The sequence below is a fragment of the Heptranchias perlo genome, chromosome 1 (assembly GCF_035084215.1).
Source record: "Heptranchias perlo isolate sHepPer1 chromosome 1, sHepPer1.hap1, whole genome shotgun sequence".
Taxonomy (NCBI): Eukaryota; Metazoa; Chordata; class Chondrichthyes; order Hexanchiformes; family Hexanchidae; genus Heptranchias; species Heptranchias perlo.
In genome coordinates, this window is record NC_090325.1 from 44,358,825 (window position 1) to 44,371,524 (window position 12,700).

The following is a 12,700-nucleotide window of genomic DNA, read 5'->3' on the forward strand; positions in this document are numbered from 1 at the left end:
AGAATCTCACCAAGCTACCCTGTCTACTATCGATACTGTGCTCAAATGAATCAAGTCATCTCAACTAGTATAGATGCGAACAATCACTGAAAAGTCCAAACTAACTTTTGTCTAAAGCACGTTCTTTCACACTCCACTGCTTTAGTCCAATGGTTGGATTTCTGGCCAGAAATCCAGTTTCTACTAGGTCGAAGTCTACTTATCCACTAGCTTCTGGACTTTAAAGTCATCTCTACCACCACCAGCGCTTTCTATGGATACTCTCCTTGACTGCTTCGATTCTAGTATCTGGTCTGCTCTTGGATCCTCAGTTTTCTGCTCTTCTGCTGGGAATTTTTCACAGTGTGCTCTGATCTGTTCCTGCTGGTTCCCATCCTGCTCTGAATTCTGCTCTATTGCTGCCAAATGACCTTTGCTTTGCTGCTTTCCACTTGCTTCCTCTACTGGTATACTGGATCTAGACATGTGCATTACTGACACAGAGGTCACTAATCACCTCTGCTGCAATGTCTGCTTTCTACGTCTCCTCACTGTTTGTGTCATCAGCAAATTTTGAGTTTCCTATATCCAAGACCAAATCATCTATATACACCGAGAACAAAAGTGGACCCAGCACTGGACCCTGGAGTAGACCATTTCCACGCCTTCTCCAGTCTAAGCAATACACATTTACCCTAACTCTTTGCTCACTGTTCATCAACCAACTTTCTATCCATGCTGCTATATTTTCTCTTATACCATATGCCTGAATTTTTCACACAGGCCTCTAAGATAAAAAAGCAATATACTGTACATCAATTACATTGCCTTTATCATCTTCAAAAAACTCTATTAAATTTGTCAAACATGACTTGCCTTTGACAAATCAGTACTGGCTGTCCTTCATTAACCCATCCATTTCTAAATGCTTATTAATTTTATCTTGAACTATGCATTCTAAGAGTTTGCTCACGACATCACTGAGCTGGATTTGATTGCAAGTTACATCAGTGATTGGTCAGTGTCTAACCCACAGTACTACCTGGTCTCCCAATTTGTAATGTTTTTCAGTTCATGATTACTAATATATTCCATGTATTTTACTAGCTGCAACCCTTGTCATTTAAACTCAAGAGAATAATGTTATTTTTTTTTCAGTACAATAATTGTCTTTTGAGTCGTGGGCTTTATTCGGCACTAACAAATACAGAAATTACTTCAATTCAAGCACTGACCATGTCACACATCACCATGACTGACAGCAAAGGTTATGCTGCCTACAAATTTTAGCAAGGGTCAGAAAAGCCCAGAGCTAAAAACAAGTCATATCTAGCAAAATTTGACAGGCAATTATTTTGTGGTGCGGATATATTTAAAGAGTGAATGGTAAAAATGCGTGAAGCAACTTTAAAAAGAATTCCTGCATAAACATACTTTTTCAAACAAACAATCAGATGCAACAATAACCTTGAAACGGAGACAGACAGGGAGTGGGAGTAGGAAGAGACACCACTTTGTAATTTAAGCACTGAAGAGATAAACGGGCATTAGAAGATGGCTTTTAAGAAGTTTATTGGGTTACTTGCACTATAGTCTATTTGATAATCAATATCCTGTGTGGCTTCAATTTAGAGAATGCTACAAGAAATTCTTCAAATTTACGTTCACAATATTCAGAAAATCTTTTTCTGTAACACTTTAAAAGTGTCACACTGAAATATTATTAGTTGAAATGCTACATATAATTAAAATTTTTATCAATATACAAAGCGCCTCTGTATACTTTATTTCTATCGGCAGCACTCGTCTATATGATAGTTCTATCTGATCCACACAATTTATCTAGTTTACTTCAAAGCAGGCATCTGTAGGCTTCTGAACGGTTCTAAATTTTTAATGTCCGAGAGTACTTTAAGGTTAAAAACTTGAACCTTACAAAAGAAAATTGACCAACTGGATATGTATGACTTCCTAGTTTTTTTTCAAATTGCATACCTATTCTCATTTCAGTCATTTTCTGGTAATTTGGCTCATTTCTCCAATAACTTTTTAACCACAAGGTACTAGACTGAGGCTTTCAAATAATGATTTATGGACATTAGAAATTAATTTTATTAGGTTTTTGAAACTGAGTTACAGAACAGACCAAAAAGAACATAAGAAATAGGAGCAGGAATAGGCCATACGGCCCCTCGAGCCTGCTCCGCCATTCAATCAGATCATGGCTGATCTTCAACATCAACTCCACTTTCCTGCCTGGTCCCTATATCCCTTGGTTCCCCTAGAGTCCAAAAATCTATCTATTTCAGGCTTGAATATACTCAATGACTGAGCATTCACAGCCCTCTGGGGTAGAGAATTCCAAATATTCACAACCCTCTTAGTGAAGAAATTCCTCCTCATCAGTCCTAAATGTCCAATCCCCTTTTCCTGAGACTATGTCCATTAAAGGCTTTGTTTCAGGCGTGGCTCAGTAAATACTTCTCAACAGTTAAGGGGCTGTTGTCTGAATATCCACCATTGGAGTTATAGAAACTACTATTATAATTACTGGCTTGTTAAAAAGCGTTTGATTGCAAGTTATCTACTGTATATCTTACCTCTGTAAATTAAAATATTGTGTAATTAAATGTAATCATCAGTTTTAAGTTTCAACAATACACTGTCACACACCTAATGAGCCCGTCAGCAGGACTATGGCAAATTGGTCCGCTGGCCTTATTCGTATAGTACCAGCTAACTGCAGGCACCAGAGGCAGCTTGTGGTCATGGGAGGCAGCGACAGTTTAGGTCATAAAACAGGCAGACGGGCCCTTATTAGCATATTTAAGGGGCCTAACGCATGTTTTAGGCAGCTGTCAAGAGCACCTCTATGGAGCCCGATCCAATATGGCGTAGGATGTGTTTCTGATGTGTTTGGGCATGGGAGGTTGGGCTTCTAAATTGGACCTATTTGCAATCATTTTCCACTCAAAATGGGCTTAACGAGGGCTAATTTCCCATGGTAATTTCTACCTTTTTGGAAAGGGTATGAATACATGGTGAACAGTCCCGTACAACCTATATATCAAAATATATCAGTAAAAAGGTGATTGTAGGGGATGTAGCGCTGCCAATAGAACTGCATTTTGCTGTGAACATCAATACAAAGTTGATAAGAATGCCCAATGCTCAAACATAACAAAACGCCATTTTTTTCTCAACTGTGTCATTCCTCACGTTGTGGATTTCATTTCGAGGATTTCATTTCCAACAAACGTTCACCTGAGGAAGGAGGAAGCCTCCGAAAGCTTGTGAATTTAAAATAAAATTGCTGGACTATAACTTGGTGTTGTAAAATTGTTTACAATTCCTCATGTTGACATTGTGTAAATTTTAAGTCCGTTTAATGAGCAATGCCATTCTAGCCAACTCTGCAGAGCACATAAGAACCTGCCAATTTCTTTTCTTTGAAGCCACCATTCCTTCTCCACATGAGAGGCCACTTGTTTTGTGTGCCTTTTAGTATTCTAGCCATTTGTGTGGATAGACACTTGTGCAGTATATGTCAACTTAGAAATGTAGCAAAAATAATAATAGTCTAACTTCTGCAAAGATTGTGGATCTTATTGCTAGGATCTAAAACCCAACTATAATACTCACCTGCCAAACTGGATCAGTGTGCTTGCCAGACTTGGTTGTACTTTTGTAAGTAGGCCCTGCAAGGTGTTGCATGATGTTGTAGACAGCGACACTGCCATCATAAAAGCCAACAGCTATCAGGTGTGGATGGACATTGTGGATGTCCAGGCACAAGACACTGCTCTCTGTACTATAATGGTACTCGGGCTGGGTAGGATTTTTCAAGGAGTGAACCAGAAGCATGCCGTGGTTCTGTTTCATAAAATCATCTGGGGTGGGAGAGAAAAAATAATTAATCTTTCATTCACCAATGAAGCAGATAAAAGGAACTTAATTACAGACATTTCATTTTACTAATAGAGATTTGGAATTATTTGCAGTTCAGGGATAGAAAACAAAAATAAATACTTCATAATTTCCTCAACAAGGGATTGCGAATGAGAAGTGTAACAAAAAGAAAATTCCAATATAGTAGGAAGTTCCAGTGTACATTTACATCACCATATATAGTGAACAAGGATAACTAAGTGGGAAGTGTTCATTCAGCTTCTGGCACCAAAAATATTCCATGTCACCTTAGTAAAGACTGAAATGTTGATAAAAGAAGCTGCCTTGTGGAATCAAGAATTCTCAAAGGAATAATAAACATTACAATATATTTTTTCTCAATTATTTTAAATGCTTACCAAAATGAAGAAAATTAGTGATGGGAGCTAGAAATGTTTTCATTCTTGGCATTCAGAGTTAACACAAATCATTGGCATGTCATGTACAGTAACTGGACTAAAGGTATTGTTAAACCTCTGCTATTCTGACCCCTGCTGTAACCCCAATTTAAGGAAAGCATTCTGTTTTACATCAGTGTTAATTTTCCCATTTCCCCCTCAATGAGATTGCCAAATTCTGGACACTATCCTGTAGACAAGGAAAATCCATCTCTCGACTCTTCTGCAATGCTTTTTACTATGGGATATGAAAGTTGTTCTTTGCAATGAAAATGGGGCACAGCAGTACTGGTGCCAACAAAACATGCCATTAAATTTCAGCTCAGGTTGTGAATATATCACTGTCATGTTTTGGGGACTTTTCTAACCTTCGTATCCTAGATCATTTTGGCCCTCATGTCTCAGTCTGCTCTCAAGTGTGAGTCCCAACTCTCCACACTTTTGAGTGTTATTCTTTACCTGGAACTCTAGGAAAGCTTTTGGTAACGTGGCAATGTTAACGAACAGTAAATCCTGTTTAGTAATTGCTTTTAGATACCAAACTATCTTATGCTGGCACAAGATTTTCATTCAGTCTCTGAAAGCGAATGGAGACTTTACAATAAAACTTGCTTAAAGTATAAACCATGAAACAAATTTATTAAATACACAATGAGCAAGCAAATAATCTAACAGGGATATAATACAATAATGTATTTACAGTTGGATTATCACCTAAACTCCTCAGAAAGGTAAAACTCCAAGAACTCATTTAATTTCTTGTAGTTGATTTAAGATTTATACAGAATTCCTCTAATCCACTTGTAATTCTAAGACTCCATAAGTTCCTTTTCTTGAGGACTCTCAAGATCCATTAACAAATCTAATACAAAAGGGGCTTGATGCGCACAGGTTACCCTCTCACAATGGGGTAAATAATCATTCGGGTTAATGCATGATGCCTCCAAAAATCAGTATGTATGCATTCTCAATTACACTGTAAATTCTGTCAAACTTTAGGAAAAAAACCTCATGTAATATTAGTTTTGCTGTGTCAATAGAAATAAAGCAAAATTAGTGAAGGGCAGTACCACTGCCATACCGCCCCCTTGTGGAATGTGAGTATCGATGGTCTCTCACTCAAGAGTTGGCTGTAACCTTTTAAAAATAAAACTATTTTTGAGCATTTTTTTGCTAATCGAAGTGAGGGATGTTTATGCTAGGGAATGGAACACTTTCCATCTCAGGATCAAGAATTCTCAGGTTAGGCTTAACATGGTTACACACTGAGTCAAGTTCCCTTCACTCTGCCTCAGCTGCAGCATCCAAACTGCCGACTGTGTCCTCTCTTGTGTGAGCTTGCCATTTACCAAATTAGGACTGTTCTTGTCCTTTGGGCCACATACTCACTATTAAGCACAAACCGATTGAGCCTATTCAAACTCATTTCACATAGGAGCTTTATAACTACCAAAGGAGACTTATAGCTTACTTTTTTCATACTTACCGATAGCTGTCAAACATCTTATTGCAGATGGTAACACACTCCCTGCGTACTAGTGAAAAATCATCTACCACAATGTTTAATGTGTAACATTGCAGCTTTCGTCAGTTAAGAGAGCTGTAATAATGAGCCAGATTTTGCTGTAGAAGGGCATTCAACGGTGTCTGCCGTTAGTTAGATTTGCCCCTACACCCTTTAGCTCAAAAAAGTTTTGCCCACTAAGTTGCTGAAAGTGCGAGTTGATAATGGCACACAGGGCATCTAGGACCTGAGTGAACAGCGTATCTCCTTAACCAATGAGATTTAAGGATTGGGAAATAAACAACAGAAGGACTGAGAAGGAGGGTGAATTAAAGGGGTGAACACAATGTCAAATCAGGTACAGAAAGAGAAATAAAGAGGGAAAGAAAGATTGCATTAAGAGAGAGAGAAAAAGACAGAAAGGAAAAGTAAGAAAAAAAGAGTTTTAAAATTTGACATTTTTAAAATCTCCTAAAACAATTCACAACCTGAAGGAATGAGACTCCACATTTACAATAGTTAATTTTTGGTGCCAGAGGTTGATTGGCAGTTACCAACACTTATCACATTGTTAAAAGGGTACTTACGCTTGTAATTACTAGCCCTAAATATCTGCGGCAGGTTTAGTTTGTATCTACCGTGCAAATGCAGCAACTACAGTGGTAGTCTCACTGTATTTCAGTTTGACATTGCAGATTGTAAATCCATGCAAGTATCCAGACATGTCAGGAGATTTTTACTAAACAGGACAGTTGGGGTTCCACCAGGCAGGAGTCAGCAGAATTCTGTCTGGCTTGAACCTGAACAGCAGCTCAGACTGGCAGTTGCATTATCAATGCACCCTTAGAAGGTGACCTATGAATCTCTCAAAAATGTAAGCAGATTTTACTCTGAATCTTAATCTATATGTATACTTTCTGAACTACACAGGCCTATTCAATCATAAGAATGCTTTTAACTTCATGAATTGGATTTACATTTGCAACCGTATGTGTCTGGATAAATTACACTTTTAAAGAACTCAGTTAGCATATTAATAAGGTAATTGTCACACTCATGTATAGAAATCATGGAAATCATGGAAATCATAGAAAATAGGAGCAATAGGCCCTTCGAGCCTGCTCCGCCATTCAGAATGATCATGGCTGATCATCTAACTCAGTATCGTGTTCCCGCTTTTTCCCCCATATCCCTTGATCCCTTTAGCATTAAGAAATATATCTATCTCCTTCTTGAATATATTTAATGACTTGGCCTCCACTGCCTTCTGTGGTAGAGAATTCCACAGGTTCACCACCCTCTGAATGAAGAAATTTCTCCTCATCTCGGTTCTAAATGACAGTCTCAGGATACGGGGTATGTGACCCCTGGCTATGGACTCCGCATCCCTCGGGAACATCTTCCCTGCATCTAGTCTGTCTAATCCTGTTAGAATTTTATATATTTCGATAAGATCACCTCTCATTCTTCTAATGAATATAGGCCTAGTTGACCCAATCTCTCCTCATACATCAGTCCTGCCATCCCCGGAATCAGTCTGGTAAACCTTTGTTGCACTCCCTCCATGGCAAGGACATCCTTCCTCAGATAAGGAGACCAAAACTGCACACAATACTCCAGATGTGGTCTCACCAAGGCCCTGTACAACTGCAGTAAGACATCCCTGTTCCTGTACTCAAATCCTCTTGCAATGAATGCCAACATACCATTCGCCTTCCCAACTGCTTGCTACACCTGAATGCTCGCTTTCAGCGGCTGGTGTACAAGGACACCCAGGTTTCATTGCACCTCCCCTTTTCCCAATCTATCACCATTCAGATAATAATCTGTCTTTCTGATTTTACAACCAAAGTGAATAACCTCACATTTATCCACATTATACTGCATAAGTCATGTTCTTGCCCACTCACCCAACTTGTCTAAATCACATTGGAGCCTCTTTGCATCCTCCTCGCAGCTGACATTCCACCGCAGCTTTGTGTCGTCTGCAAACTTGGAAATGTTACATTTAGTTCCCTCATCCAAATCGTTGATATATATTGTGAATAGCTGGGGCCCAAGCACTGATCCCTGCGGTACCCCACTAGTCACTGTCTGCCACCCGGAAAAAGACTCGTTTATTCCTACTCTCTGTTTCCTGTCAATCCATGCCAGTATATTCCCCCCATCCCACGTGCTTTAATTTTGCACACTAACCTCTTGTGTGGGACCTTATCAAAAGCCTTCCGAAAATCCAAATACACCGCATCCACTGGTTCTCCCCTATCTATTCTACTAGTTACCTCCTCAAAAAACTCCAGTAGATTTGTTAAGCATGATTTCCCTTTCATAAACCCATGCTGACTTTGTCCAATCTCACGAATGCCTTCCAAGTGTTCTGTTGTCACATCTTTTATAATAGACTCTAGCATTTCCCCCCCCACCCCACTACTGATGTTAGGCTAACTGGTCTGTAATTCCCTGTTTTTTCTCTCCCTCCTCTTTTAAATAGTGGGGTTATATTTGCCACCCTCCAATCTGTAGGAACTGTACCAGAGTCTATAGAATTTTGGAAGATGACCACCAATGCATCCACTATTTCCAGGGCCACTTCCTTTACTACTAGATTATCAGGCCCTAAGGATTTGTTAGCCTTTAACCCCATTAATTTTCCTAGCACTATGTTTTTTTTACTAATACTGATTTCCTTCAATTCCTCCCTCTCACTAGACCCTTGGTTCCCTAACATTTCCGACAGGTTATTTGTATCCTCCTTTGTGAGGACAGAACCATACTTGTTCTGCCATTTCTTTGTTCCCCATTATAATTTCCCCCATTTCTGACTGTAAGGGACCTACATTTGTCTTCACTAATCTTTTTTTCTTGACATATTTATAGAAGCTTTTACAGTCAGTGTTTATGTTTCCTGCTAGTTTACTCTCACTCTATTTTTCCCCTCTTAATCAATCTCTTTGTCCGCCTTTGCTGAATTCTGAACTGCTCCCAATCCTCAGGCTTGCCCCTTTTTCTGGCAATTTTATATGTCTCCTCTTTGGATCTAATACTATCCCTAATTTCTTTTGTAAGCCAAGGTTGAGCCACCTTTCCTGTTTTATTTTTGCACCAGACAGGAATGTATAATTGTTGTAATTTCTGCACACGTTCTTTAAATACTAGCCATTGCCTATCCACTGTCATCCCTTTTAGTAAAGTTCCCCAATCTATCCTAGCTAAGTCACACCTCATACTTTCGTAATTTCCTTTATTTAGATTCAGGACCCTACTCTCCATCTTAATGAGGAATTCTATCATATTATGGTCGCTCTTCCCTAAGGGACCCCGCACAAGAAGATTGTTAATTAATCCTTTCTCATTGCACAATACCCAGTCTAGGATCGCCTGTTCTCTAGTTGGGTCCTCGACGTATTGGTCTAGACAACCATCACGTACACACTCCAGGAATTCCTCCCCCACAGTATTATTGCTAATTTGGTTTGACCAATCTATGTGTAAATTAAAGTCACCCATGATTATAGTTGTACCCTTCTTTCATGTGTCTCTAATTTTCTGTTTAATGCCCTTCCCTGCATCTCCACTACTGTTTGGGAGCCTATAGACAACCCCCACCAATGTTTTCTGCCCCTTGGTGTTTCTTAGCTCCACCCATACAGATTCCACACAGTGATTTTCCGAGCCAATATCCTTCCTCACTATTACATTGATTTCCTCCTTTACTAACAATGCTACCCCACCTCCTTTCCCTTTTTGCCTGTCCTTCCTAAACATTGAATGCCCCTGGATGTTCAGCTCCCATCCTTGGTCACCCTGCAACCATGTCTCCGTAATCGCAACTATATCATACCGGTTAATATCTATCTGCGCTGTTAATTCATCTACTTTATTGCGAATGCTCCGCGCATTAAGACACAATGCTTAATTTGCATGCAAATAACCTATCATTATGGTCATGTGAAACACTGCTAATGGGAGTAGTTTGTGCTTTTTGTCCTGGCCGGCAGCAACCGCAGTAATATTGTGGATCCAGGAGGAGTGCTCCTACTCCTTCTGGCTCCACACAATATAACTTTGAAAAAGTTTTGTGGCCGTTTCTTGAGCGGCCTCCAGTGGCCTCTTTAAGGACTACTCAAGACCTGGTACAATTAGGCAGAGCTTGCATGGCACAAGCTCACCCCCCTCCCAAATGCCTCCCCCTCGGATATACCTTGCTACCCCCATGATCGGCAAGATGCCTCTGGGGCCGTGATTGATACCGACAGCTTGCTGGTAATATACAAATGAGGACAGCAGACCAAATTCCTGTGATCCTGCAGCTGGCCTGCACCCAATCTCTAGCCCTGTGTTTCTGATGTGGAATCATAGAATCGTTACAGCACAGAAGGAGGCCATTCAGCCCATCGAGCCCATGCCAGCTCTTTGTAACAGCAATCCAGTTAGTCCCATTCCCCTGCTCTTTCCCTATAGCCCTGCAAATTTTTTCCCTTTCAAGTATTTAGCCAATTCCATTTTGAAAGCCATGATTGAATCTGCTTCCAACTCCCTTTCAGGCAGTGCATTACATAGCACAAGTACTTGCTGCGTAAAAAAGTCTATCCTCATGTCGCCTTTGGTTCTTTTGCCAATCACCTTAAATCTGAGTCCTGTGGTTCTTGACCCTTCCGCCATTGGGAACAGTTTCTCTTTATTTACTTTAACAAAACCCTTTATGATTTTGAACACATCTATCAAATCTTCTCTCAACCTTCTCTGCTCTAAGGTCAACAACCCCAGCTTTTACAGTCTATCCACATAACTGAAGTCCCTCATCCCTGGAACCAATCTAGTAAATCATTTCTGCACCTTCTCTAAGGTCTTCACATCCTTCCTAACGTACGGTGACCAGAATTGGACACAATAGTCCAGTTGTGACCGAACCAGTGTTTTATAAAGGTTCAACATAACCTCCTTGCTTTTGTACTCTATGCCTCTATTCATAAAGCCCAGGATCCCATATGCTTTTTTAACCACTTTCCCAACCTGTCCTGCCACCTTCAAAGATTTGTGCACATATACCCCCAGGTTTCTCTGTTCCTGCACCCCCTTTAGAATTGTACCATTTAGTTTATATTTCCGCTCCTCATTCTTCCTGCCAAAATGTCTCACTTTGCACTTCTCTGCATTAAATTTCATCTGCCATTCATCCGCCCATTCCACCAGCCTGTCTACATCCTCTTGAAGTCTATTACTATTCTCCTCTTTGTTTACTACCCTTCCAAGTTTTGTGTCCTCTGCAAATTTTGAAATTGTGTGTGTCCTGTACGCCCAAGTACACAGTGGTCCTTGTACCAACCCCTTGGGAATACCACTGTATACCTTTCTTCAGTCCAAAAAACAACCGGTCACCACTACTCTCTATTTCCTGTCGTTTTGCCGATTTTGTATCCATGCTGTCACTGCCCCTTTTATTCCATGGGCTTCAATTTTGCTGACAAGCCTATTATGTGGCACTTTATCAAACCCCTTTTGAAAGTCCATATACTCAATGTCAACTGCATTGCTCTCATCTAAAAACTCAATCAAGTTAGTCATACACAATTTGCCTTTAACAAATCCGTGCTGGCTTTCCTTTATTAATCCGCACTTGTCCAAGTGACCATAAGACATGAGAGCAGGAGTAGGCCATTCGGCCCCTCGAGCCTGCTCTGCCATTCAATGAGATCATGGCTGATTTGATTTTTACCTCAACTCCATTTTCCCGCCTTTTCCCAATATCCTTTGACTCACTTGCTGATCAAAAATTTGTCTAACTCAGCCTTGAATGTATTCAATGACTCAGCCTCCACAGCTTTTTGGAGTAAAGAATTCCAAAGATTCACGACCCTCTGGGAGAAGAAATTCCTTCTCATTTCCGTCTTAAACAGGCGACCCCTTATTCTGAGACTATGCCCCCAAGTTTTAGATTCCCCCATGAGGGGTAACATCCTCTCAGCATGTACTCTATCGAGTCCCCTCAGAATCTTGTATGTTTCAATAAGATCTCCTCTCATTTTTCTAAACTCCAATGAGTATAGACCCAACCTGTTCAATCTTTCCTCATAAGAAAGCCCTTCCATACCTGGAATCAACCTAGTGTACTTTCTCTGAACTGCCTCCAATGCAAGTATGTCTTTCCTTAAATAAGGGCAATCAGAACTGTACACAGTACTCCAGGTGTGGTCTCACCAGCACCCTGTACAGTTGTAGCATGACTTCCTTGCTTTTATACTCCATCCCCCTAGAAATAAAGGCCAATATTCCGTTTGCCTTCCGGATTACCTGCTGCACCTGTATGTTGACTTTTTGTGTTTCATGTACGAGGACACCCAGATCCCTCTGTACCACAGCATTTTGTAGTATTTCTCCATTCAAATAGTATTTTGCTTTTTTATTTTTCCTCCCAAAGTGGATGACTTCACATTTTCCCACATTATATTCCATCTGCCAAATTTTTGCCCTTTCGCTTAACCTGTCAATATCCCTTTGCAGACACTTTGTGTCCTCATCGCAACTTGCTTTTCCACCTATCTTTGTATCATCAGCAAATTTGGCCACAATACACTCTGTTCCTTCATCCAAGTCATTGATATATATTGTAAATAGTTGAGGCCCCAGCACTGAGCCCTGCAGCACCCCACTAGTTACAGATTGCCATTTTGAAAATGACCCTTTTATCCCAACTCTCTGTTCTGTTAGTTAGCCAATCCTCTATCCATGCCAGTATATTACCCCCAACACCATGAGCTCTTATCTTGTGCAGTAATCTTTTATGTGGCATCTTATCAAATGCCTTTTGGAAATCCAAATATACTGCATCCATTGGTTCCCCTTTATCCACCCTGCCCGTTACTTCCTCAAA

At 40.2% G+C, this 12,700-nt stretch overlaps 1 protein-coding gene across 1 annotated transcript in view; it reads right to left on the reverse strand.

Annotated features, from left to right (window-relative positions):
* dnai1.2 (dynein, axonemal, intermediate chain 1, paralog 2) overlaps positions 1 to 12,700 on the reverse strand; it is a 240,567-nt gene that overhangs the window by 133,227 nt on the left and 94,640 nt on the right. Inside the window, exon 13 of the mRNA XM_067991157.1 lies at positions 3,622 to 3,869. Within this exon, the coding sequence (XP_067847258.1) occupies positions 3,622 to 3,869 (248 nt within the window). The remainder of the gene's footprint in view (positions 1 to 3,621; positions 3,870 to 12,700) is intronic.